General features: G+C 41.9%; 1 protein-coding gene across 1 annotated transcript in view; it reads right to left on the bottom strand.

The window, feature by feature from the left end:
- WNK1 (WNK lysine deficient protein kinase 1) overlaps nt 1-23,301 on the bottom strand; it is a 99,483-nt gene extending 76,182 nt beyond the window's left edge. The window contains 2 exon segments of the mRNA XM_017804630.1: nt 22,506-22,548; nt 22,550-23,301. Coding sequence (XP_017660119.1) covers nt 22,506-22,548; nt 22,550-23,286 — 780 coding nt within the window. The 5' untranslated portion in view covers nt 23,287-23,301.
- Between the last annotated feature and the right edge of the window lie 2,023 nt (nt 23,302-25,324).

Raw genomic sequence — 25,324 nt, 5'->3', positions numbered from 1 at the left:
ACTTGGCTCAGACGCCTCATTAAAAGTTTTGAGGCTCACGTCAGTTCTCATTTTTCACTGAATTGACTGTTTTGTCAGTGAGAGGGAATGTACATCCAATCATCTCAGTTTAATTTTACTATGAAAATCCAATTCTCCATTCAAGAGTGACAATACTTCATGAAAAAAGCCTTCTCCACAATCCATTCTGTTTATCTTACAGATTTGTTAACTCACTGCATTAAAAGTGCAATTATAGGTCTTTTTGTTTGACACGGTCCTGTATGACCATAAGAATCCTTTTGTGAGTAGGTAAATGTCTAGAACATTAGGGTAAACACTTCAGCAATTCTGATAAAGGTAAATCAATTTAGAGAATCAAAGCCATACTACAATTCTTCATGCCATATACTCCACAAAGCTAATGGCAAATAGGAAGAGTTAGCTATATCCACTTTTCAGCATGATGAAAAATTGCATCAATATGCTGGTTGGAAACCACACAGAGATGTTAAGATGACTCCAAAGATTTACTAGTAATGATCAAAGTAGGGGTAAACAGGAACTAGTAATGTTCCTGTGCTTCTGACTGGCAAAAATCTCAGCATAAAGCCTAGAGGCAAAGAGTGAAGCAGCAGCCCCTGCGAGGCTGCCTCCCTGCACTCCTCCTGCTGTAAAATGAACTCACATCAGCTGCAGCACACGTTGGCTCCACCATGGGCACAGACATCACATATGCAGCCTGATCACACTACAGGAGTCACTCTTCCCAGCTTCTCCTCTTTTTCTGCAAGCACATCCAAAACCGGTACTTTATTTAATTCACAAAATTGTGGATTACTATCAGTTATGACAGGATGACATACGAAGTGTAGGCCAAGTACTGGCAGCCGACAGAAAATCCTTACAATAATCACCAGAAAACTCCATGCCAGACATCTCTCATTCAGAAACAGATCTCCCATTCAGAGATCCTTCACTCATCTGTCCAAAAAAAAAAAAAAACCACAAAAAAAAAACCCCCAGCCACTCAAATAATTGCCAGGTGTTCTGCATGTTCTTGCAAGATAGAAGGAATCAAAAAGGGCTCTCCTGTAGGGAAAGACTAAAGAGATCCAGAAACAATGAGGTTTATGGGGTGATCAAAACTTGTGTTTTAGATGAGGACTCAGGAATACCCTGCACAAACACAAGTATTAGTACTAGCAAGTCCCAAAATGCCTCAGATGAGCACTTGTTAAATTTTTTTTAAGCATCACTGCATCAGTGGTATAATTTTCCTGTGATCTACCAGAATGCCCATCTTCATCTCAGGTTTGTCATAAAGGGAAGCAGCAATAATTCTTCTATGCTTACCCAAAAGGTTGACTTATGAAATCAGTTTCTTGCATCACTTGCGTGTTTATTGTAGACTTTCACAATAATACTGTACACACTGGAGATGCTTATTCCAACACCACACTGTGTACATCTTTCTTGGCAAACACCATACACAGTGTAGATCTAAAAAGTTACTCTCAAAAATCAGAAATAGTTCAAACAGTATCAAACATACCACTGATATGTAAATCTAAAAATGTGCACGTTATCTTCCACAGAGCAAAGAAATCAAGCATAGCTGAGTCAGGAGAAGGAAAACACTCAAATATTTAACAGTAGGCGAGTGGCAGGCTGAACAACTAAGAAAACTGGTATGATGAATCATACTCTGCATCCAGAAGCTTCATTGGCTTTACAGTTCAATCCTGAATAGTTTTTAAATGAGTTAAAATATAAGAAAAAACAAAGTGTAACTGAAATGCAGATGGAGGGACCAGTCAGCTCCTATTACCTAAAGCAACACAGGATGCAATACATAAAAACAGCAAGGGTTTTGCTGTACAGTAACCAAAGTAATAACATGCACACCTTAGACATAAAAGGACTATCTTTACAGACGTTGAAAGGGAAAAGAAAAATAAACACAAAACCTTTAAGTGTTGGATTGACCTGCAAGAAAAGGCTTTGACAACTAAAATTCAGTGTTGTAAAACAGATGAGATGAAAGATTATCAAAAGAGTAATCTCCAAAGGGACACAAAGCAAACAGCTAGGGAAAAGCACCAGAGGAAGTTTAAAATGAACATTTAGGACTTTTTTCCTTGTAATCTAGGGACTACATATGTCACACTCCCATTGGCAAGGCTATTCTGTATTAATCCAAGTTTATTTCCTGCAGAATACTACTGGGAATATCCTGCACTACCAGAAGACCAACCATGACCCAGAAGACCTCAGATACTCAGCCTATCTATGAGTCAGCTATTCAAACTGCTACAGCTTATCCAAAACGGCTGTTTCTCATTACATTGTGCTTTAGTCACATACTGTCCGTCCTTGGGCTGGTGCCACTTCACTTCAGTCCTCTGAACAGGAACACTGAAGGAATTTCTTGAAGACAAACTATAATGCCTGAGCATGTCATGGTCCAAGGGGCCTGCCTTAAATAGGTCATCACAACCTGTAAACAGGCTTCCTTGTTTTCCATTTACCTTTTACTTTGTCCCACTGAAGAACTCCACATACAGTTCGAAATTCACTTTACTTGTGAACTAAAAAGCATTATCCAGGAAAAAAAAGTTTAAAATATTCCAATACTGTTTCCATACAGTGAAATATCTGATGTTCTGTGCATGTGCATCATATACAAAAATGATTCATAGTTTTCAACACTGAAAAAGTTCCCTTAGCCAAAAAGATACCTGAAAACCTCTTTAGCACCATGGCTCTGTCTGAACACTCTTAATGTGTTCAGCAAGTATGCATACACAAAAAGCCATGGAAGATGGAATTCAAACGAAAGCAGTTTGTCAGAAAAGCTGCACAAGTGTTCTGGTACTGCATCCCTTGCTTCGCTGGCAACAACTACATTTCTGTGGGGATAAGAGTGGGTAAGTAGATTTGTGACATTCCATATTTATGTTTAATTTAAATTCCTTGCCCTACCACACGATTCCAAACAACATCCCAGTAAAACAATTCTAATTAAGCTAAAGACAGTATCATAAAGATAATAGACAAAGATCTGGTTTTAGCCTGAAATCCACTAAATACTTCTTTAACAAGCAGACAGGCTTACTCTTGCTACAGAGAGTTAGTAAAGAATTATCTTCCCAGACTCCTGAGATAACCAAGACTACACAAGACTCCTTTTTCACAGGCAGAGACAAATCTCTGGACAGATGCCTATCAGAGCAGCCATATTCATTTTCAGAATAAGAGCCTTCTGTCCAACTACCTGGCAACAGGATATGAGTAGAGGCAGGACAAGTCCATTTTTAAGCACCAGCCTGCAAGCACCTGAAAATTAGCTCCTTTGAGGTTCTGTTACCACTCCAACATTTTCTTAATTAACTCAGAAACCATCCAATGCCAAGATAAACTTTGCAATCAAAATTCTAATACCTGAATGCTTATTATCTAGAGATACTGATGAGAACCTCACCAATTCCTTTTGAAGAGTGTCAGGTAGCTTTGTAATTTTTCCTCCTTAAGACCCCACCACTACAATATAAAATAATTTTTCCACATAATGGCCATGATCCAAACACAGAAGTCAGCACTTTCAAGAGACAGCTGGGTGAAATAATCTCTTGAGAGCCCAATTCTAAGACCTCTTTTGCTAGGGGATCAAAAGGTGAAAGTGTCATTAAACAGTTTTAAAATCTTCAAAACATGAGAAAATTTCTAAGACAGTTTTCTTGTTATTGCCATAGGGTTCTGTGCTTAGATCTTCTAGTTTCTTAGTGTGGGCCACAAAACTGAATTATTTCAAATGAGACAGAGAGGGAAAATGAGGATTTTAACAACTCCTTGCTCTCTAATTGTTTACTAAAAATGAGGGCCAAGTATAAGCACCTGCTGCTGCAGCACTTCAGAAGTACTAGAAAGTCTTCTGTAGCCAGCAACAATATTACAGTCCAGAGTAGCACGTGTTAAAACTCAAAATTTATAATTAACTGCACCAGCATCGATACTTAACAGCCTGCAATTGTGAAAGACCAACAGATCATCCAATGAGCAGGAGCTGGAGAAATGAATCACAGTCTCAGTGTTGCAGTCCTATCTTCAAAGCTCTTAGCAGGCTGAAAAATTTATGAACAGGCATCTTCAGAATGAGTTGCAACATATCTGTCCATCAGAAACAGACATTCCCCCTTGTGATTTCACTTTGCAAGTAATAAAATCCAGACTGCATTGCAAACAAAGAACTGCAGTTCCCCCCCATACCCCACTTGCTCTTGCCCTGAGCACTCTGGCTGCAGAGGCTGAGAGGTTTTTGATGCTATTTTAATCTCTCCTATGCTTCCAACACACGTTGGATCTCACAGATCTTTCTTGTAATTTCCTATTTTAAAGTATGTTTTCTCAGATAGACCTGGTTCATACTCAGTCACCTTCTGCTGAAGGTCCCCACAACCACTTGGTTTGTCTCTACATCTGCAGAGCAAATTAAAGCTCAATACCAACCAAACGGAGACAGCTTGAGCACTTTCAACACACTAAATTGCTGACTCAGTGCAAATGGCTCCATTTCAGAATTAGTCATACATATAAGGTTGTGAGGTGGAAACTGAAATTTGTGCCACTATGGACTCTTCTTATCTCAGCTGACTTCAGTGTGCTTGTGTCTAAATAAGGGCTTCACACCAGATCTCCTGGCAGTGACCAGCCATGTAGAAATAGGATGCTTTCCTCCAAAATTCATGTTCTTTTCAAAGACAGGCAATGGAATGGGATGGTATCGTAAGAACATGGTAAAATCTGAAGACCATAGAAGAGATTAGAGTTACCTACAAGAATCACACCCAGAATTGCATTTAAAACATGGAGGTAACAGTTTCCAGGCAATCCAAGGGATAACTGCCTCTTCTTATTATGAGCTACTGCCAATCCTTCCTTCCAAAGCACTTTCAAGTTTCCACTTCCCAGGAAAGGCAAACAACATTAGACATAGCACAGACCTGGCTCTGAGCTAATTAAAAAGGAATTCCCATACAATGTTTTAGATACTAAACACTAAAACAAAACTAAAAGCAGTAAAGTACTATTCTGATTATAGCTATGTTTAGATTGTTTATAGATTTTTTTGCAGTTGTTTCATTTATATACTTTACATATTTTTCTCTAGACTTATTTTTCTCCTTCTTCTGAACAATCAGGACTACTATCCATAAAAAAAACCCCACACCACAAATGTTTCCCTAACTCAGCCTTTTGTATAAGAACTGTGTTTGCTGGTAGACCTATTTCACTTAAACCCTGAACATCCTGAGTCCAAATTCATGTGAAAAATCCAAAAGGTATTTGAAAAGAACAAACTGTAAATATACAAACTTGTGTATTTTAAAATACATTAGACAAAAAAAAAAAGATCATTGCCAAATCTAGTAAAAAATAAAATTATATATTCTATTCTATCTATATCATTTTTCCCCTCAAGGCTGATACGAAAGCAGACAGATTTTGACAAGGGCGTTTGCTTTCAAAATAATAAAAAAATTCACTGTCAAGAACTCAATTTAACTACAACTAAAGTCATTTGAGCAGTCTTTTCATAGATGCTTCCATCAGACTAATTACAACATATCGGTACCAAAGCTGGTTCTCCACCTCTGAACACTGAAGAGCTGCAAAGTCTGCTGCTCGTGCAAATACAGAGGCTGCTGTTCCAGGAAACATTTTCTACTTGAAAACTTCAGTGCCTATTTCTCTAGAAACTTACATCATGGGAAGCAAGCAATTTCTGAGATATTAAAATTTACTTACTTAAACAGTTTGAACACAAACAAGTGAACTGAATTACATTGTACAGCATGTGCAAGTCAAACCTTCAGGGTGGGAAAGCTGTACAAAGAGTAATAATTATATATTTGTAAAACCAAGCCAACACACATTGTAAGTTGAACAAATTGTTTCATGTGGCATCATATGGATGCTCACATAGACTATTCACAGGCTACAACACGGATCAAGCCTTTAGAGTTTAAAAAAAAAAAAATTAAGTCTAATCCAGAAAATGTCACTTATTTTAAAGTTTCATTATCTGAAAACTCTTTGCTTGGAAATACTTCTTCAGGGTAAAAAGACAACACACCTGTCTCATCACTGCTTTTAGGCCCCTGCTTCACAGCTCTGAAGAGCAAAAGCTTACAGTGCCAATGGATGCAATAAAGTAAGCTTTTTTTCTCTGAAGCATCTGTAACATCTTGGCTGAAGCTTCTTAAACAATTAAGCTCAAGACAGACACTTGGCTTGAAAACTTGCAGCCCAGGTGGTTAAGATACACACCAGTTGGGCAACTGAAAACAGGGTCTTACGACAGGAATCAAATTTAAGTGGTGCTACCTAATGTATTAGTCCCACGTGTCCTGACAAAGAATTTAACAGTAGATGACCCCTAGGTAAATATAGAGCATTACCAACACATTTCTTCCAAAGACAGCTTGTAAAATTACAGGGCCAAACTCCAGGAAAGATACACACTTATGCTACAGAGCTGCCTTCTCAATCTGCCTCAGTAGTTCTATTGAAGGGATCCAGCCCAGAATGAACAAGGACAAATATGATCATTTTCATACTTTCAGAAGAAGTAAAAAATAGGTATCAACAGGCACATTATGCCAACTGATGGGTGGTAATGCAAAAAAGTTCAGGTATATGTAGCTTCTGAATAATTTTAATCAACATTTTAGGCATTGTCACCAAATCTCAGACTGAACATTCAAAAACAAAAGTGTCTTTGTAGGATTTTGACAGCAGCACCCAGAGGGGCTGCAAAAGTAAGCAAGATGTCTCTTCATATCACTTCACGGCATGAGAGCAAAATCCTCCAAAGCTTTTAGAATAGAGTTACTGAAAAGAGCTAGCAACTATTGCTTCATTTGCAGATCCTTTTCTGAATAAAAACAGAAGAACTGATGCACTAAGGTGGCATTTTTTGAAGTACAACACTCCAAACACAACATGTGAAGCTCCACCCTTCGAACTACCTCAGTAACTCCAGTGGGTGTTTTCCATCCAAAGCTCCATAGCTGCAATATCCAAATTGGATCCACAAGTGATCCAGAGGGATAAGTTTACTGCTTAGAAGAAGACAAGAGGAAACAGCAAGGTAAGAGACTAGACAATACACATCATCTCCTTGACCTGCAGGATCAAAGAAAATCATCCACAACCTATAAGGCACTGAAAACCTAATACTGTCCCACATCGGTAACAACGATGGAAAGCAGCTGCGGTGCCTCTCAAGTCTATGGGGAAGCCACCTTCTGTCCTTAAGTTTATCCTGCATCGCTTTTTTCAGGGAAACTGGCATACTTGTCATGGAATAATCAGCTGGGTCCCTACAGTTAACTTATACAGTATCATTAGTCCTAGTCAGACATTAAATTAGAAGCCAAGTTACAAGGCTTGTAACTTGTAAACCAAGAATCCTTATCCAATCAACCTTTTCTTGTGTTGATGCTACAGCAGGAATCATGCAGGAACACGGAACAAAAATAATGACAAGCATTTCAAAAGGAACAGGATAAAAAAATAAACAAAACCCCCCAAACAAACAAAAAACCCTTAAACAATAAAAAACCCAAACAAAAACCAACAGAACCCACCGCCACCAAAGTGCTATTATTTGGAGTTTCCAAGTTACACCCTGACCAGTCACGATTAGTATTAGATATGCTGAGTTAATGTGGACCTGTGGTTGGATACAAACCGTCTCTGTGCTTCCACCATTCAGGAACAACTAAAAATCAAACCAGCCACAGATGCTTACAAAAAAGTGAAACTAAACTGATAAAAATGGAAAGTAATTCAACTCAATTTCCCCACTAAGACAGTCAACCCCACTTATCTTTGGTGAATGTGCCAAAGTGCACAGCACCACGACCCTTGATCTCTGCTTGACAGAAGTCATCATTCAAGACTTAAGATATTCTCCTATCCTGGCATGTCTAACAGACTGTTCAAAACCCACAAAACACAGCTAGGCTAACTGCTGTATTTGCTATTTCTGAGAGCACACACTGATGACTCCCAGACCCTCAAACTGTAAACCAGTAACTAAATTAGAAAATGACCATTCAGATGAGGTTCCAGATGAAAGACTTCCTAGCATGTTGTCACCAAAACAAGAGATCACACGCCAGTGTACGGCTGAAAAAACACCAACATTTTTCAGAATATGACCTATCCCAGACAAGTTATTTTACAGAAAATCAAAGAACAGGAAAAACTGAAGTATACCATGATTCTGAAGCAACACTGGAGACTTTTTAACAAGTATATATATCCACAAACACCACCAATATGTCAGAGGAAACCATGTTCTCAGTTCCTGGCATCTAGACCAACTGCATGGATTCAAACAGAAGAGAAGTTTCCACACACGCAATTCAAAGGTCACAAAATCGTCATTAAAGGACTCCAGGACAGCCTCTGCCTCCCTAACTCCCTCTAGACTCCCCAGACCCACAGAGCTGCAATCAATGTTACACTGGCTGCATGGGCTTCTATTGCACAGGCACTGCTTCATGGAATTCTGCAAGCTGGAAGAAAACCAGTTCTGAAACACCATGTACCTGGAAGCAAAAGTGAGATCTATGCAGCCAAAGCAACTCAACCAGACAATGCTTTGGGGTTTTCTTTTGGGGTTTTTGGTGGGTTGTTTCGAGGCATTATTTTTTTTAAGCCCTGCAGAGACTACGAGCCACCAATGTGGTCAACTGCATTTATTGTTCTGTTGTCTACAAGTATTAACCATAGACATTAAAAATATGTTAGCTACCCCACTGATCAAGAAAGTTTTCCAAAGCAACAGACAGGACTCCTCTCAAGGTTTGATAAACAGGTGGTTTCACTAAACTGAGGCCAATTTCCCCATTTGTTTATGGGTCTTTAGCAGTCTGTAGTTATTGCAAATTTTTGTTTTATTTCCAATTCCGTTTCAGTCCTATACAGTGCAGTCTTCATTATCCAAGAAATACAATCTTGCTTTACATTAGTTTTCTGCACACAAGCTATTATAAGTTAATGACCGTGCCCATTCTCCCATTTAAGTGTTTTTCAGTCATGGACTTAGCACTCAACGTCTTTTTTATGGCACTTTGTTTCACATTATGCTCAGCAGCCCATGCAACACATTGCATTTTGCAACCAAATAGCCAATGGCCACTGGCAGACTTCCCCACTGCCCCCCCTTTCTCAATATTATTGGAAGAAATAGCCTTATTCACACGTGGATGGCAGCAAAAACCCTCTGCAACCTGCAAAATCAAGTTAACCCCCTCAATTATCAGTATCAAGTAAATTTATTTCAACTCTCATTGCATTTGATTTGTTGTTACTTAGGATCACAGAGGTATCTCAGCTTTTTTGCTAGAAATCCATATTGAAACAGATTGAGGATTATCATCTGGCCAAAAGACCAGGGGGTAAGTCTGGATAAATGTTCTTACCTAATAAACTACAGAAGGAAAGGAGACAAGTAGACTTTAAAGTAATCCTTTAGCCACTTTAGGAACAGCATCAGTAAAATATAAGATCAGTGGATGAAACTTTATCATCGGTATAAGAGGACTTCTGTAATACTCTAGAAAAAGAATTATAACTTCATCTGAAAAAGGAATTTGCATTTAAATGGCACAGCTTCATTCTTTCTTCTTTAAGTGAGTCTTAGACTATTTCTAACAGCCTCACAGAACAGCTTTTAGAGTAATGGTCATGGCCCTCTAAACTAACAATCTGGTCACCAACTTGTGATCCCAGTGACTCCTGATAAACTCACAGCTGTTGGACTGAGTATTTATACATGAAACAACTGACGTATTTCCATCTGGTCTTCATGACAAGAGGATGACTATATAGAATGGCAAATCACTCCTGCTTCCAAACAAAACTCAGGGAAGAGGAAAGGGAAACTGCTGAGCTGGACTGCCCTTGACCCATGACAAACAGACAACTCAGCTGTCACTTATGTTTTGGTCATTTGAGTAGCTGCAGAAAGTATATCTGAAATGAGACACCCTATTCAGCTGAAGCTCAATCTAGTCCATGGATTTTTTTCCCTTCCTGGAAAGAAATTTGGCTTGAGAAGGGGGAAGGGAGAAGGCAAGAGTATAAGGCAAATTCCCAAGAGAACACTAAGCACATTTCCATGGATAAGATTGATTTACCAGCTGGAAAATCTAAGTTTGGAAGAGGCGGTTCCAGGAGTCAAGATTTAGATGCAGGTTTTAAACATGCCCATTATTCTTTTACACGGGGTAGCTGAACACAGATACAAAATCTGCTTCATTCCAGAGTGCAGGGGTGAGTATGGCGAGACAAAAAATACAAAAATAAAAATCCTTGTTTTGCCATATGGCCTATACAGGGACCACAGGAGGATTCAGGAAGACCAAAGTTAGAAAATAAAGCAAAAACCAACACTGGTAATGACCGATACAGTGTTTTGTTGGGGGGGAAGGAATGACAATACTTCCGGAACAGGTAAGAAGCAAGAACAATTACCATTCCCACACAGGAACAAGAGAAACAAAAGATACCATTTCCCTGAATATTAATGCCAGAGAAGATAAGGACAGAAGTCAAAGGGAAAGTGGAAAATAGTTTTCTGCATCATCACCCAACTCATTCTTTCCATTCTAAATTCCAATACCAACTTCCTCACATTTCATGCTCCTCTTAAGTGACAAATTATACTTGAAACATCACTTTGCTCACAGCCTGCTGCTTTTTAACTGCAGTCATCCACACCAACTTACTTAACGTGCTTATCAGTTGCGTCAGAACATCGCATTTATCAGTTATTTAAATAAAGTAGCTGTGCTCCTTCAAATCTTACAAGCTTACCCGAACCATGTGGCTTGTTGCAAGAAGTTATCAAGACCAGAAGTTGAGCAACATTCAGTTTTGGACGTGCTACAACAGCACAATCACACATCATAAGCATAGTTCGGAAATTCGGTGTTATCTTAAAACCTGCCACATTAGAAGCCACGACTGTTTTCTGACAGAGGTCAAACCACTGCAGAACTGCAACAAAGCAAACCTTCAGTTAAACAATGCAGAACACCAACCAGCAATTTGCAGTAATACTAAATAACAGAGGCCAGGCCAACACAAAAAGAATTTTGGGAATTATTTTGCTGATGTTGAAAGTACAGCCAGCTCCTTTAGCACAGCTGATCCTGGCTTACTTCCTTTGGTTGGCCTGACCTAATCTAAAAGCTACTTAAGCTTTCTTCTCAAAACTGAACCCTTTCTTTGCTTCACCATTGTGCACTGGTTGTAGTTTCCTCACGTGAAAAAAGGATTTCCAGAGTTCTTGTAGATTCTTCCCAACGAGTTTATCGGCCATTTCCAATTAAAAGCCCTATCACTCATATGGTTTAGAATCTAAGGATGCTTTCTCCCAGAAGCCAAGGAATAACAGGATTTTACAGTACAGGTTTATCAAGCAGAAGCCATTTATACCTTGGGTACACTGGGAGTTTTCCCAAAATCTCTACATTTGGAGCAGTGAGACTCTACAAAGTGTTTCTCACTCTTGTTCAACTCCACACTTTAGACCTATTCAACTGTATATCTTAGAAAACTGATCCAGGAAACCTCCTGGAACAGTTAATCATCTACCACTAACTAGGCCACAGATGCCAGTTTGGGACTGATGTCTCTCCAGTTCCAAAAAAACGCTTTCAAACACCTAAATTATGGCCACAAAGTTTTACAAAGATGAAATGTGCAGGTTTGCAGTCTATTACAAAATACTAAAAAACCCACAACAAAATGCTCATCATTACTGGCTGCTGCCCTTCTGCAGCTCAAAGTCTGAATACATACATAAAATGACTCTATATATTCATGAATATTACATAATTATTTAATCTGCAAGTCTGTAAAAAAAAAGAGAAACTGAGGCATGTCAACAGTAGGTACCTTATTCCATAAGTTATTACTAATCTAAGAATACAAAGGAAGGTGTTTCAGCAAAAACCAGTGAAGAAACCCACAAACATTAATACAAGTATTACATTAATGATACTTTCATGAACTAGTTGTTCATAGCAATCAATTCACTGTTTTACACTGGTCTGGTCCTAAAACTTTAAAATGTTATATACATACTAAGAAACAAGGTTTTTTGCTATTCCTCATCTTGTCTTGTAAATGCCTTTTCAACTCTCAAAGTTCCTTAGAAGAAGCTACTTAAGTCAAAAATAGGAACAGATTTGAGAGTCTCCAACACCAATAAATCAAACATCAACTCTGCTAAGTTTTCTGGGATTCACCCAAATTTGAGAAGTAAGATTTCACACCGGGAGAAAGAAAAACATTTTTATTGAACCATAGTCCCAAGATATAGACAAGGAAACTGGCTATTTTTCCTATTTGGAGTAAGTGTTATCATCTCCATTTAGTCATGTTCAGTTGCATTGAAATGCTTGAAGGAAACTTGAGTATTAAAGACAGCTTATGACAGATCTTCAGGTATAGGACACGTGCAGCACACTCAGGTACTACTTTCATGTCTTCAGCAGCACCCTAGAGCTCTTCACCTTTTTTTTTGTTCCCAAGGGTAAATACTGAACCTCTCAGATATGTTCAGGCTTGTGCAATAAGATCAGCAGAAAAAATCCTACCATCACCTTAACTGGCTCACAGTTGCCATCAAGAGGCAAAAAATTTCAAATTCAAGTGCCCTGTGTAATTCACCACCACCCCCCACCTGGCACAAATAACCTAAAATGCATTTCTGCTTTTGAGTCTGCAGAAAGAAGCTCAAGATACACATAAAGGAAGTAGAAAAAGCCACAGGAAAAAAAAAATTCTAAAACTAAGGTCTTATTTTTGTATCAGACATTTCTGCAGTTTTGCCACTTTTAGCACACTGTTCCTGGCAAACCTAACAACCCACTAAGCCCCAAACGATGCTAAATGCAAACAAAAAAACATGCCCTCAAAGAGCATTCTACATACTGTCAATCTCTACTTGTCTACATCCAGAGAGAGCAATATTAAAAAAAAATATATCAATCAAAAAAAAATATCAATCACTTTTCAGACAGTATTTCTTACTGAAGGACACTTATCTGAACAGACTGCTTCAAGAACTCTCCAACTCAAGTTGTCTCACTCACCACATTTTTTCTTTAAGGAGGACTCATAGACTGAGTCCAAATCAGCTATAGCAAAACAGAGCACATAAACTTAGCATCTTGCATTTTGTAGACAGACAATCTACATTTCCCAAATAAAAGCATACCATAAGCAGCTGAATAAAGAAGGAGACAAACCAAATATAGTTCTGTGTTGGAAAATATTTGTAAGAATAAAAGTCTCATTTAAAAGGAGCAGATTTGAAAACAGACATGGTAACATTTTGCAATATTTAAGCAAAACCTGCTAACAGTTCAGAAATTGCCATTAACAGATGCATATTACATAACTGTACACAGATTTGCAGATCCTTAAGATAATCAGCCTGGATATGCTGAAGCTTTTAATAGCAATATTTGTGGGTTATTGTTTGTATATCATTAGTCTATCCCAGGATAGAAGCGGTCAAAAAAACATTCAGACAGGGGTCATGAACTTGCCAGCAACAATCAGCAAAGAAGAAACAAGTCAGAGGTTACCCTAAGAGAGGAAAGTGTCCAAAGAAAACTGGGTAACCCCATCAGTTGGATAGTTTTAAACTATCATAAGACTCTACTAACTGGCCAAAACCAGACAAAATGCACATAACTGTTGGGATCAGCTTTGTCCTTTCATTTAGTTCAGCATAGCTGTTTGAGATTTGCCCCAATTACATACAAAGAGATCAGAACTCCTTTTCAAAATCTTTTAAATGGTGGCAATAAACTCACAATCACATAACTGGGGTTTTCCATTTCTAGTTTCCTGCTTTCTGTGGCTAGTCTCAAATCTGCTATCAGAACTATCTTCAACTACCGATGCAATGAAACTAGAAATGATTGAAACATGCAGATGACAAGGATGATCCAGAACAGCCAAACAGAAACAACACAGCTTCTACCTCACATAAGAGATCTAATAAAGCTTATTTTCCACGCCATCTGCTATCTTACTAAAGCAGAAAAGCAGAAGTTCAGTGGATAGCTACTGAAAGGTTCTACCAATGACTGCTTATTTAACAAAGGCAATAGGATCAGAACCATTCTGGACTATGGCTCAAAATCTAACTTGTGATGTGGATGCTATCAGAGTTGCCAAAGCTTCTTCTGTGTTTCGATCTTCCTGTTAACATGCTAGAAGGAGTCCTGCCAACCACCTGTGAAATTAGACAACATTAGGCACCACAGTGATCCTGTCCTGAGAACAGACACTTCAGAGAATTGCTGTCTGTATATCGCTGATATCATTGCCAACAAATGAACCAGATCACTTCAGAGAATCATGTTCTCAGGCACACAGAGTACCAAAAACAAAAATTAAAAAAAAAAAAAAATAGCATCCTCTCATTAAAACACATTCATTCCAGTGTCTTGGACATATCACTTTGAAAACTCATGGACATTTTAGTTACCAGGTAGACAGCCACCAAAATACAACATACTTTGTGGAGGATTTCTAGATTCTAAGTATACAGGCAGCACTCCCAAAGGTTCTGCTTAGACCAAAAAGGACAAACACAAACTTAGCAGTTTGTCCCTCTGAGTGATTTAGAATGAGTTATCCTCATAAAAACTGCTTATTGCTTTAGACACATATTAATATTTACACAGCTTGTGGAAGGCTATGATATTCTAACAGCACCAGTTCCAATTTTTATCAGGCTGCAGTTTCCTTTGCCGAAAAATAAACTGAGAGCATGTTAAGTTGCTTGAGATCCAGGCAAAGTAACACAGTGCTGCTTGGAATTCCCCAGGCAAATCCGGAAGTGCTTCGGAATAATCTGGGTATGTGCAATGCACCTGCCACCACCAGGTGAAAACAACAACCGAGATGAAGTTCAGAAGTATGTTTGAGAACTGATCTGAATTCTGGTCACTGCATTCCATCCCAGTTATTTTATTCTGGCTTATTAGAAAAGATCTGTGATGATCTCACTGCATGGATCTCCTTTTGGGTCAAGAGGACTGCATAGCTCAGAACATTATTAACACAAAGTTTATCCTCTGCAGCATGGAGTTAAGGAGTGTTCTCCAGGTTGTGCCCACAAGACAAGAAGTGAACAAGCTCCCTCTCTCAAAGATGACCTCAAGTGAGGCACAGATTCAATCCTAGTCACTTCTTCCCTTCCCCCAGCTCTCCCAAGTGGAATGAAGGCAACCAAAACCACACACTGAGAAATGTTGGTATGACAATTAGCAAATATACTGAGGAAGCTGGAAATAGGGTACAAAGAAGGATAGGTGTGGTATCTTGACCATAAAATACTCTAACACCCCTTAAGTAAGATTAAGTACATACCCCAAATGATTGTCACAATAAGCTATAAGACAGTCCTAGGGGCTGTAAGCAGCTTCCACAAAAATACTTAAGAAGTCAGTATAAAATTTGAGTCTCATTCATCTGGACACAAATTTATACACTAGACTTGAAAAGATTTGCAGATGGTTCATGTTAGATAAAAGCCTTCAACTACTCCAAGAAATCGATTTTCAGCACTACAAATCCTCCTATTTAGAAGAGAAATTGTTTCAAGTATACTGGAAGAGTGTTTTTCCAGACGTGGTGTACACACATCGTGATCAAGTTAAAACCATGGTATCATTATCTGAAGTTTTAAGAGTCAAAAACAGTAACTTTCTACCATCTGCAAGTAAAAAAAAAAAAAAAGAAAAAAACCCCACACAAACACATGCTCTGCCAAGAGAAAGTCCTCTGCCCAGCTGCAGGAGCACAGCAAACTTACATGGTATTTATTATCTTCCTTATAACTCAAATGCTACATCCATTATGTAGACTAAGACAAAGTTGAAAATATGAACTTAAAGGCTAAAACTGAAAAATACTCAACTTTCAGTTCAAGTCAACCCTGATTTGAAAGAACAAATTAGTAATCTCGAGAAAAAGGTTGGTAATCTTTACAGGAAACGAGAGTTTCTGAGGAGATGCATGACAGGAAGCATCAAGGCTGCCACTGCTTCACACAAACTCTGTCACATGCAGTAAGGAGAACCTGGGTGTCAGTCAGAGCTGGGATGTTCAATGAGCTGCTCTATGAAACAAAGCCAACAATGACAAAATAAGAAATAGAACATGTGGCCCAGAGGGATGTTGCAAACCAAAAGGCACTGAAACTGCACTGTACCATGCGCTGCATCCATGGAGACTACCACAGATCTATTACTGCTTGTTTTATTTATTACTCTGCTAGACAGCTCTCAAAGGACTCCATACAGGATGTCTCCAGGGAGCTTTTATCAGGTGGGTTTTTTTTTTTTCCTCTTTCAAGAAAAGATCATAGTCCTGGTACTTTTCCTTAAGTCTTAAAAGTTTAGTTACGAAGCTAAGTGTTTTAAAGCACAACAGCCCCAAACAAATCTCATTTAAGAGATTTAATTCTGCACCTCTCAAACCCACACGAATTGACAAATAAGAGCCTGTTTATTCCCATAAAAAATGCTGCATTTTCAGAATGTACTTATCCGATTATCTTTATTGCCTCACAACCAGCCAGTTACAAATTGAACCACGGCCATCTCCAAAAGTGATATCCCTTTGAGGTAAGATTATTTTCCTAAGTAGAGGTCTCCTAACAGCTGCAGCTCCAGAATGTACTTTAAAGCTCCCTTCTCTCTTTCAGGGTCACCTTTGTCAAGTCTGAGGGAGCCTGACTACTGTTTATACTTCTGCAGGTAATTAGTCTGGCTCCTTTCCCATGTCATTTATCAAGTTGTCAATTGTATCAATTACAGGACAAACACTCAGGAATATGGCTGGGTTTTGTTCTTCAGCCAAAGGAGAAACTTTCACATCGGAGATTTGAAGCCCCTAAGTACCAGTAACTTGTTCTACCCTATGACATAGAAAACTAATGAAAATTTAAACCTTACTGCACCAAATTTCAAGCTTCCTGTGTGCACACACCTCAAGACACTTGGAAATCCAGTGTAACCTGAAAGGGCTATAAACCCTTTGTACACTTACGGTTTTACAGCTTTTTACTATCAGTATTTTGGAAATTGTAGAGCTGAAAACAGAAGAAGAGCTAATAAGGACAGCAGGATGTTCACAGATTGTCACATATCTTGATTAATTGACATTTGTGACAATTATGCATCTGACCCAGGAGCAGTCACGAACAGGAGGCACACTGCTGCTGTAGCCACATGTAATTATGCTCACAGACTAGTAAAGTATTAAAAACACTGATGTGAAGTACTGGGTAGGCATGGGAGCCACCATACCAAATTAGACTTGATCTCCCAGTAGGAATCTTACAAAAAGTATTTTTAAATATTCAGAACTAAAACACAGTCAGAGTTTTCAAAGAAGGCATAGTTGTCTCAGGATGCTGACTACTTCTCCAGAACTAGCAGAATGTAACCTTCTGCCAATAGCACTTGACAATGAATTCCAGGTCCCTACTCCTCAGCTTCCTCTCACTGCAGAAAGGTCTTGATCTGGTTTTCCATTTTGCCTTAATGTAGCTACACAGTTGTGCATCAGAGCCACCATCTCTGCAGTCGGGCCTCCTAGTGAGCAATATACAACCAGCTTTTAGAAAAAAGACACTACAGGATGCCACAGTTATGCGATACAAGACCTTTTTTGGTTGTCAGACTTGAACATGCAGCTTCTGAAACATTCTCAGCTCAGCCAGTCCAGAAAGCAAAGAGAATTTTAAGAATTAAACATCGACTTCAGCAAGCTGATATTTATCATGGTGAGCCTGCAGTGGAGTCTATACTCCAGAGTATAGAAACTACATTCCATTGTTGTCTGCTGACCTAAAAATCACTATTAAATATAGCTTTAAGTCTACAAGATAAAGATAGGCATAGTTAAATCTGAAGTGTCACTAAAAGAAGATATACACCATATCCAAGCAACTTCCTGCACTGTGAGTTTTAAGTTAACATTGTTAGACTTAGACAAATTCTGACAGATGGAAATATTATTTAGTACCTCACTGCTTCCTGCAACAAAGTGACAACCAGTGGCATTATCATTTTACCACAGTGCACTACAGAATCTCATGGTTCACATTCAGTTATGGCATTATGCTTGTTCTCAACTCATTTTTCAGTGCTACTGCCTATGTGAACTAAAATCCATTTGTAAGCTGAAGTGCTTGTACACCACACTTGGTCTGTAGTTAAACATCTGCAACAGACTTGCACACATGTAACCCTACACCAGTTTATTACTCAGATGATTTATAACTAAAGGCAGCCAAATTCATATTCAGCTTCCCCTCCAAGTAGGAACCAGTACAAACACTTCTTGCACCACTTCCACCCATCCAACTCACTTCTTACCCCCAGAAGCTCTATGTTGCTTAGGGAGAGCCCTCAAGCTCCTTTTCTCCTTCAGCAGCTCACGTGTTAAGCACAATAACCTGACTGCCACTGCACTGAAGTCAGGGTAAGAATGGCAAAGCAACATATCAGCAAGGCAACACATTTGTGAATTGTATCTGCTGACTGACAAACTCACCCTTTCCGTGAAAGAACACAAAGCACAGGAGGGACACAGCACATACCAGACAAGCAGTGCTGTTCTCCAATGTACACAGTTTACCAAGAATGGATTTCCAACCAACACAAATATCTTTCTAATAACAGTTGATAAATCGTGCTGCCTCTAAGGGAACACACTGTCCAAATGAAAGAAGATAAGCCTTTGCATGCCTGACAAATATACAATTCAAAAAAGAGCCCAATTTACCTCCATATCACCAAGCACACGTTCATATTAGAAAAGTTACTAATTTGAACGACATAGCCCAGAACAATAATTCTAGATACAAGATTCTGCAGTCCAGCAAGTGACTGTACTCTTCTCTAAATCAGAAGTTAAATGACAATCTTGATATACAACCAACTCACACAGGGCCTCAGAGGGATGACACAGTAGCACTAAGATTTGGCTTTTACAGTCAACTATGTGAGTCTTGCTACTTTTGGCATAAGAGTATTGCTTTGCATAGATAAACAATGCAACAGGGCAGGCATCACATTTTAGCCACAATGTTGCCTGAACTGTGCAGAGGTGATGAAGGACTCACTGCTCAAAAGTGATTCAGAAAGGCTAACCAGTAACACAATTGTACAGGAAGAGTTATTTTACATTAAAATAGAAAACAGCAGTAGTTACCACTTTTGCCAACATCTATCTATTTAAAGACCATTTAAGCAGTAACCCTACCTACTATTTCACTCAATTTATGAGATGTGCTAATGACAACAGTAGGAGGCACACTTGACTCAGAATAACTAGAGTTGAGATGAATATATACAAGGGGAATAAAAGTATTTGAAGGCTAACACTACACTAACAATCTCCTTGCAGCAACTGAAGCTGAGCACTGGCATGAAGCAGCTGCTGCTGAGCTCTTCACAGCTCCACTGTACTCACAGCAGGGCAAATAAACCACATTTAAAATACCTGCAACCAATATTTCAAATAGGTTCTGCTACAATTTGCTTCATATTGACAGGTCATGAAGTACACTGGGATAGTCCATCAGTCACACCTATGTTGGGCTTTTGTTAAATTCAGCAAACTTGACCCATCTTCCACAGATCAAGGAAAACTAGAGTCTTGGCCAGGACCTTGGCTTGCTGGAGATACTAAGAGCACTATTTGGTGATCCAGTGAATTTCAGCTCTTCCTCCTATTTCTTGCACAGTTCCATACGTCAAGCAAAAAGGGAATTACAAGGCAATCCAAGAGCCTTAAGGATATAGAGCAATATTCCCTAGAGTAACACCAACAACTTGGGAACACAAGCTGCATTTCACACACAGCCTCCAAACTTCCTCTGAAAGGAAGCAGATTGATAGAATCAGGTTTTAGTCTTTATTCATATAGAGCATATACATAGAAATGAGGTATAGTTGCGTTATTCAGCATTAAAAAGTCATTCTGCCAGAGACCATCACAAAATCTTCAGTAGAGCTGTTTGGAAGACTCTAGGGAGGTGGGACACCCCAGATGCCTATGCTTGCTGGCATGAACACAGAGAAGAAAAGCTCTGCTATTGCTGAGGAACATTATTTCAGGACAATTAAAAGTAACCATCAGTTAGTTATGGTTACAGTAATATAGCAAGGAAGAAAATCATTCACATTTCCCTAATAAAATAATTATGCCTTGAAGGTTCACCAATCCTCAACCCATGGCATTCTGGAAAACCAATAACATTTGAGTCCATCTTTGTGAAAGCAGATTGTCTTTTGATACAAACCATGCATAACAAATATCAACCTGTCAACAATAATATTTTCCTAGAGAAAGAGGAGGATATACCCACCATACCAATAAACACCAAACTCCTCCTTTTCTTTCTAGACACAAACAATAAGACTTAAGCTTAAAGTATTCTACTAGCTGTAGAATCAAGCTCCTTCAGCAAATACTTTTAACAGCTAAAAAATTTACATTGTTTTTTCAAACTTGTCACTTTGTACTGAGTCTCTTCATGAGAGGGAAACTACAGACTTTGGAACAATTTAACCCACAAGACACTCCTGTAATGAATGCAGTTAACCTCTGAGCAAAACATCAGGTATTTTCTCCCTTACAAATATTTTCATTCATGCTTTTTGTAACCTGTCATTTTGAATACTACTCAAGAAATTCTTCAATCAGTTGAAAGCCCAGCAACATGCCCTTCATAAATGAGCTTCTTTCTTAAATTCCTACAAAGAAGGTACTTCTTCACACAGTTTGTGCACATGGTACCGATGATGATTCAGACACTTCAACAGAGGCAACATTAGTGAGAAACAACTGATGCCAAGCTGACATTAGTTTCTGATAAGTAAGTAAAGTGTGAAGATAAAAACGGTTTTCAGGGGTTAAAGTCAGAGAACTCGAAAATTGCAAAGATTAAAATTTAAAATAAAAGTCCTATCACTTTGGTGGATTATTATTACCCTCACAGTTCAAATTGCACAAGTAAAGCTTCAGCAGAGCCCAACACTTGATCATTTCACTTTTAATTTAAAATTAATGCTCAAACACACCACCATAGCAAGTACTTAGCTAGCATGGAAGAGCAGGGCACGCTTAAGGGTCACAAAGAAAACCTTCCACAGTCAGTAAGCACAGAATAATGGCAATAACATTATGAACCAAGATATTGGTAGAACACTTGAGCAAAGGCAAATATGAATACAAATCAAGAAATCTCTTAATTCCCTCAGCTTGACTGGAACCGATTTAAAATTGCCTTTGAGAAAGTTTTGGTGCAGTTACTCCAATCAATAATTTGTGAGCAGCCAACTGCCTAAAGACCCTACAAAGACTTTTAGGACTTTGACCCAATGCTCTTTTGTCTGTCCTAAATTGGATGGAAGCACAAACAATAACAAAGATGAAGGACACAAGCGTCTCTATGAACTGCACCAAAACCCAACACTAAGAAACAAGCACCAACCTTGTAACTTAACACTGAGGCTTTGAAAACAAACTACTACACCAGGTATTTGCTCCTGGTACTCCAAGCTCTTCCCACTTCTTTTAAGGTTGTTGCACAGCAACCTCCGTCTCAGTTACACAAGCTCTGACTCGAATGGAACTAAGGCTGTTCTTGCCATCGTTAGACTGGACTCCTACTGAACTCTGGCTCTGCTCAGGCTAGAAACCCGGTAACAGAGTAGTGTCTTAGCCCAGTCTAACCCACCAGTCATTTGGAAAGTTTAAACTTCAGGGGGTCTTCTAGAGCTTCAGAAAGAAGAGAATTTCTTTCCTTGTGCCTATTAACAAGTATGAACCTCAGAACTTGGAATGAAAAAATCCAGCTTTGCAAAACTAAACGGTGTGAAACACTACATGACTTGTGTATATTCTAGAGTTACCTCCTACAGGAATCCACTGCCACAACACATGAAATGTCTGTGAAATTAACATTTCAGTGTTTTTTCCTAAAGAAAAAACACCCAAACAAATTCTGAAAAGCTAGGTCTAGCTCAAGCTGACATTTATGTACACATTTTCCCCTCAGCCCCCCTGAAGCTGTACACAAGTATTTTTACAATCCTCCAAGCTACCTTTTGGAGGCGTAAACCGCAAGACACTATACGAAACACAACCGTGGTGCATTTTGTGATGATAAACCTAAAACACTCTTCAGAGAGCACAGTATTTAAAATAATTAAAAGGCAAACTGACTCCAAGGAAAGGCTGCACCTTTCTTCCAAAGGACTGCCCCAGGTAAAGTCTGCAGCTCCCTCTGAATTAAGCAACCTCAAGCTGGTGGGTTTTACCTCCTTCAAGCACAGAGCCTAGCACCTGGGAGAGTGACTGTGCTCTGGTAATTCACAATTTTTATTTGTTTATTTTACCTGTAGCTCGCACCAGGCAACTTCCACGGTGGTTTCCGTATCCTTTATACACAGTTTTGAAAGAGCCTCTTCCAATCTCGATGTCAAACTTCAGGAAGCGGCCATCCGGGGAGATGCCCACCGCCTTGGTCTCAAGCTCTTCGATGTCCTCCTGCTGTGCTCTCCGCTCCTCAAATTCCCGGGTGGCAGCTGACAGGCTGCCAGCGGCACTGGTAGGGGGTAGCGCAGTTGCCTCGTCCCCCTCCTCCTCCTCCTTGGGCAGCAGCGGGGCGGCATCCTTGGCAGCTGGGGGCTCCTCAGCAGCCTGTCCTTCTTCCAGGGGGAGCGGGGCGGGCGGCGGCGGCTGCTGCAGCAGCGAGGGGGCTTGGGCGGCGCTGACAGCGGTGCAAGGGGTCGGGCCGGCACCCTCGGGAGGGGACACCAAGGGAGCTGCGCTGCCTCCCGAGACCGGGGCCGAGGACGCTGCGGGCTGCAAGCTGGGCAGCTCCAAGGCCGTGGCGTTGGAGTCGCAGATCACGCTCCGGCGGAAGAAGCGGTGCTCGGTGGCGGCCGCCCCCCGGCTGTCCTTGTCCATGGTGTGGCGGCGGCGCCGGTACTCCTCACTGCGGCCGCCGTTCCCCGGCCCGCCGTCCGACCCGCCGGCACCGGCGGCTCCGTGGTCGGCGGCTCCCAGCTTCTCCCCGACGGAGCTGTCCGAGCTGGAGCCGTTCTTGGGCGGCGGCGGCGGGGGCACCAGGAAGCGAGGGGCCGGGGCGCCGCTGCCCGGGGCGCTCCCCGACATGGTGCCCCGGGGGAGCGCGGCTGTGGCGAGGCGGCGGCGGCGGGAGGCGAGGGGAGGGCCGGTCACTGAGCGGGGAGCGCGCCCGGCCGCGGCTGCCGTTGCAGCTGCAACTGAGGAGGGTCCCAAGGGCTCCTCGCGGCGGAGCTGGGAGGCTGGGCCGGCGGGGTGGATCCCCGGTCAGCGTCTGCATCCATCCTGCAGCGGGGAGCCGGGCAGCGGGGCCGACATGGAGCACCGGGAGCCGACACGGGGCGCTGGGATGGAGCGGGGGGCGGCGAGGGGAGGGAAACCCCGAGCACCCGGGGAGGGGGCCCCCGAGCGGGGAGACGCCGGCGCCTCACCCGGCTGCGGTTACCCCCGGCGATGGAGAGAGAGAGAGAGCGAGCTGGGCCGGTGCGGGGAGGGGAGGGAAAGCGGCCGGGAGCCGAGGAGGGAGCGGGGCGCAGGCCCCGCACACCAAGGGAGCCGCCGCGCTCAGTCACTCGCAGCGAGCGGGAGAGGCCCGGGCAGGCCCAGGGCAGGGAAAGGGGTCCCGGGGGCTCAGCCCCGCCTCACCGGGGCGCCCATGGCGGCCGCGGCCTCTCCACCGCCCGGCAGGCGCAGCCACCGCCCGCGCGGCCGGGCCGCGCTCCCTCCAACAGCCACGGCCGCCGCGCGCGGAGCCGGAAACCCTCCTCCTCCTCCTCCTCCTCCTCCTCCTCCTGCTGCTCCTGCTGGTGCTGCTGCCGCCGCCGCCGCTCCTTCTCCTTCTGCCGCTGCTGCCCGCGGCCCGCAGCCGCCGCGCACTGGGGGCCGCCGAGCCAAGTCCGGGTGGCGCCCGGCGGGCAATACCGAGCGCGGCCGCCCCGGCGACGCCTCCGCGCTAAATGGCGACGGGCGGGAGCCCGAAACCGACACACGGCACAGGGGGGAGGAGGGGCCGCGCCGCCGGCCACGCCCCCGCCCGCACCCGGCCAGCGCGCCGTGCCCTCCCCCCCGCCGCCGCGGGGAGGTGGCCGCGCCCGCCGCGCGCGGGGCACCACGGGAGCTGTAGTTTTCCAGTGGCCCGGCCGGGCCGGGGGAGCCGCCCGCGGATTCCCCGCGGGTTGGGAGGGAGAGAGGAAGAGAGGGAGGGAGGGAGGGAGAGAGGGAAGGAGGGAAGAAAAAGGATCCCGGCGTGGGGCTAGGGCCAGGGGGCCGATGTGGTGTAGGCGAGCAAGGATCGGCGGGTCAAAAGGCGCTGAGTCTGCTCATAGTTCTTGTTTCTTCAGGTTTTGCGTTGCACCGACATGTTAAATAGTTTAAGTATTTGTATTTATCTAAATATTGCATATAAACAGATAAATATAGTTCACAGAGTCACAGAATGACCTGAGTTGGAAGGGACCCACAAGAACATCAAGGATCAGCTCCTGTCCCTGCACAGGACCATCCCCAACAATTCCACCATGTGCCCAACAGCATCGTTCAAATGCTCCTTGAACTCTGACAGGCTTGGTGCTGTGATTACTGCCCTGGGGAACCAGTTCCAGTGCCCAACCACCCTCTGGGGGAAGAACTGCTTTTTAATATTCAACCTAAACCTCTCCTGACACAACTTCACGCCATTCCCTCAGGTCCTGTCCCTGGTCCCCGTAGAGCAGAGATCAGTGCCTGCCCCTCCACTTCCCTGCTGAGGAAGCTGTAGACAACAATGAGGTCATGTTTTCAAACAGCCTCTCAAAGTCTTTAAAATCGTGGGCAACAATAACTCTGTGCAGCTGAGCACTGTATGAACAAGTGAGGGTTTGAGTTTTTCCTCCATTTAGGCCATCTGAAGAGGCACTAAGTGGCCAGGCAACCTAAAATACAAATAACTGCCATGAAAATGTCATTGTTCAAAAAAACTAGAATTTGCAGATTCTGCCCTTAACACAAGTGTTATCCTGTGGCCATTTTAGCCATGGTTGCAGCTGCTACAATTGAACCCAGGCTTGTACAGCAGCCAGAGGAGCAGTGAGAGCCCACACAGATCCTGACAGGAATCAGGAACTTTCAGGTTAACAAAGTGTTGGCACAG

The sequence above is a fragment of the Lepidothrix coronata genome, unplaced genomic scaffold (assembly GCF_001604755.1).
Source record: "Lepidothrix coronata isolate B3197 unplaced genomic scaffold, Lepidothrix_coronata-1.0 Scaffold10, whole genome shotgun sequence".
Classification (NCBI taxonomy): domain Eukaryota; kingdom Metazoa; phylum Chordata; class Aves; order Passeriformes; family Pipridae; genus Lepidothrix; species Lepidothrix coronata.
Note: the sequence above shows the minus strand (reverse complement) of the source record. Positions and strands in the feature narration are given on the sequence as shown.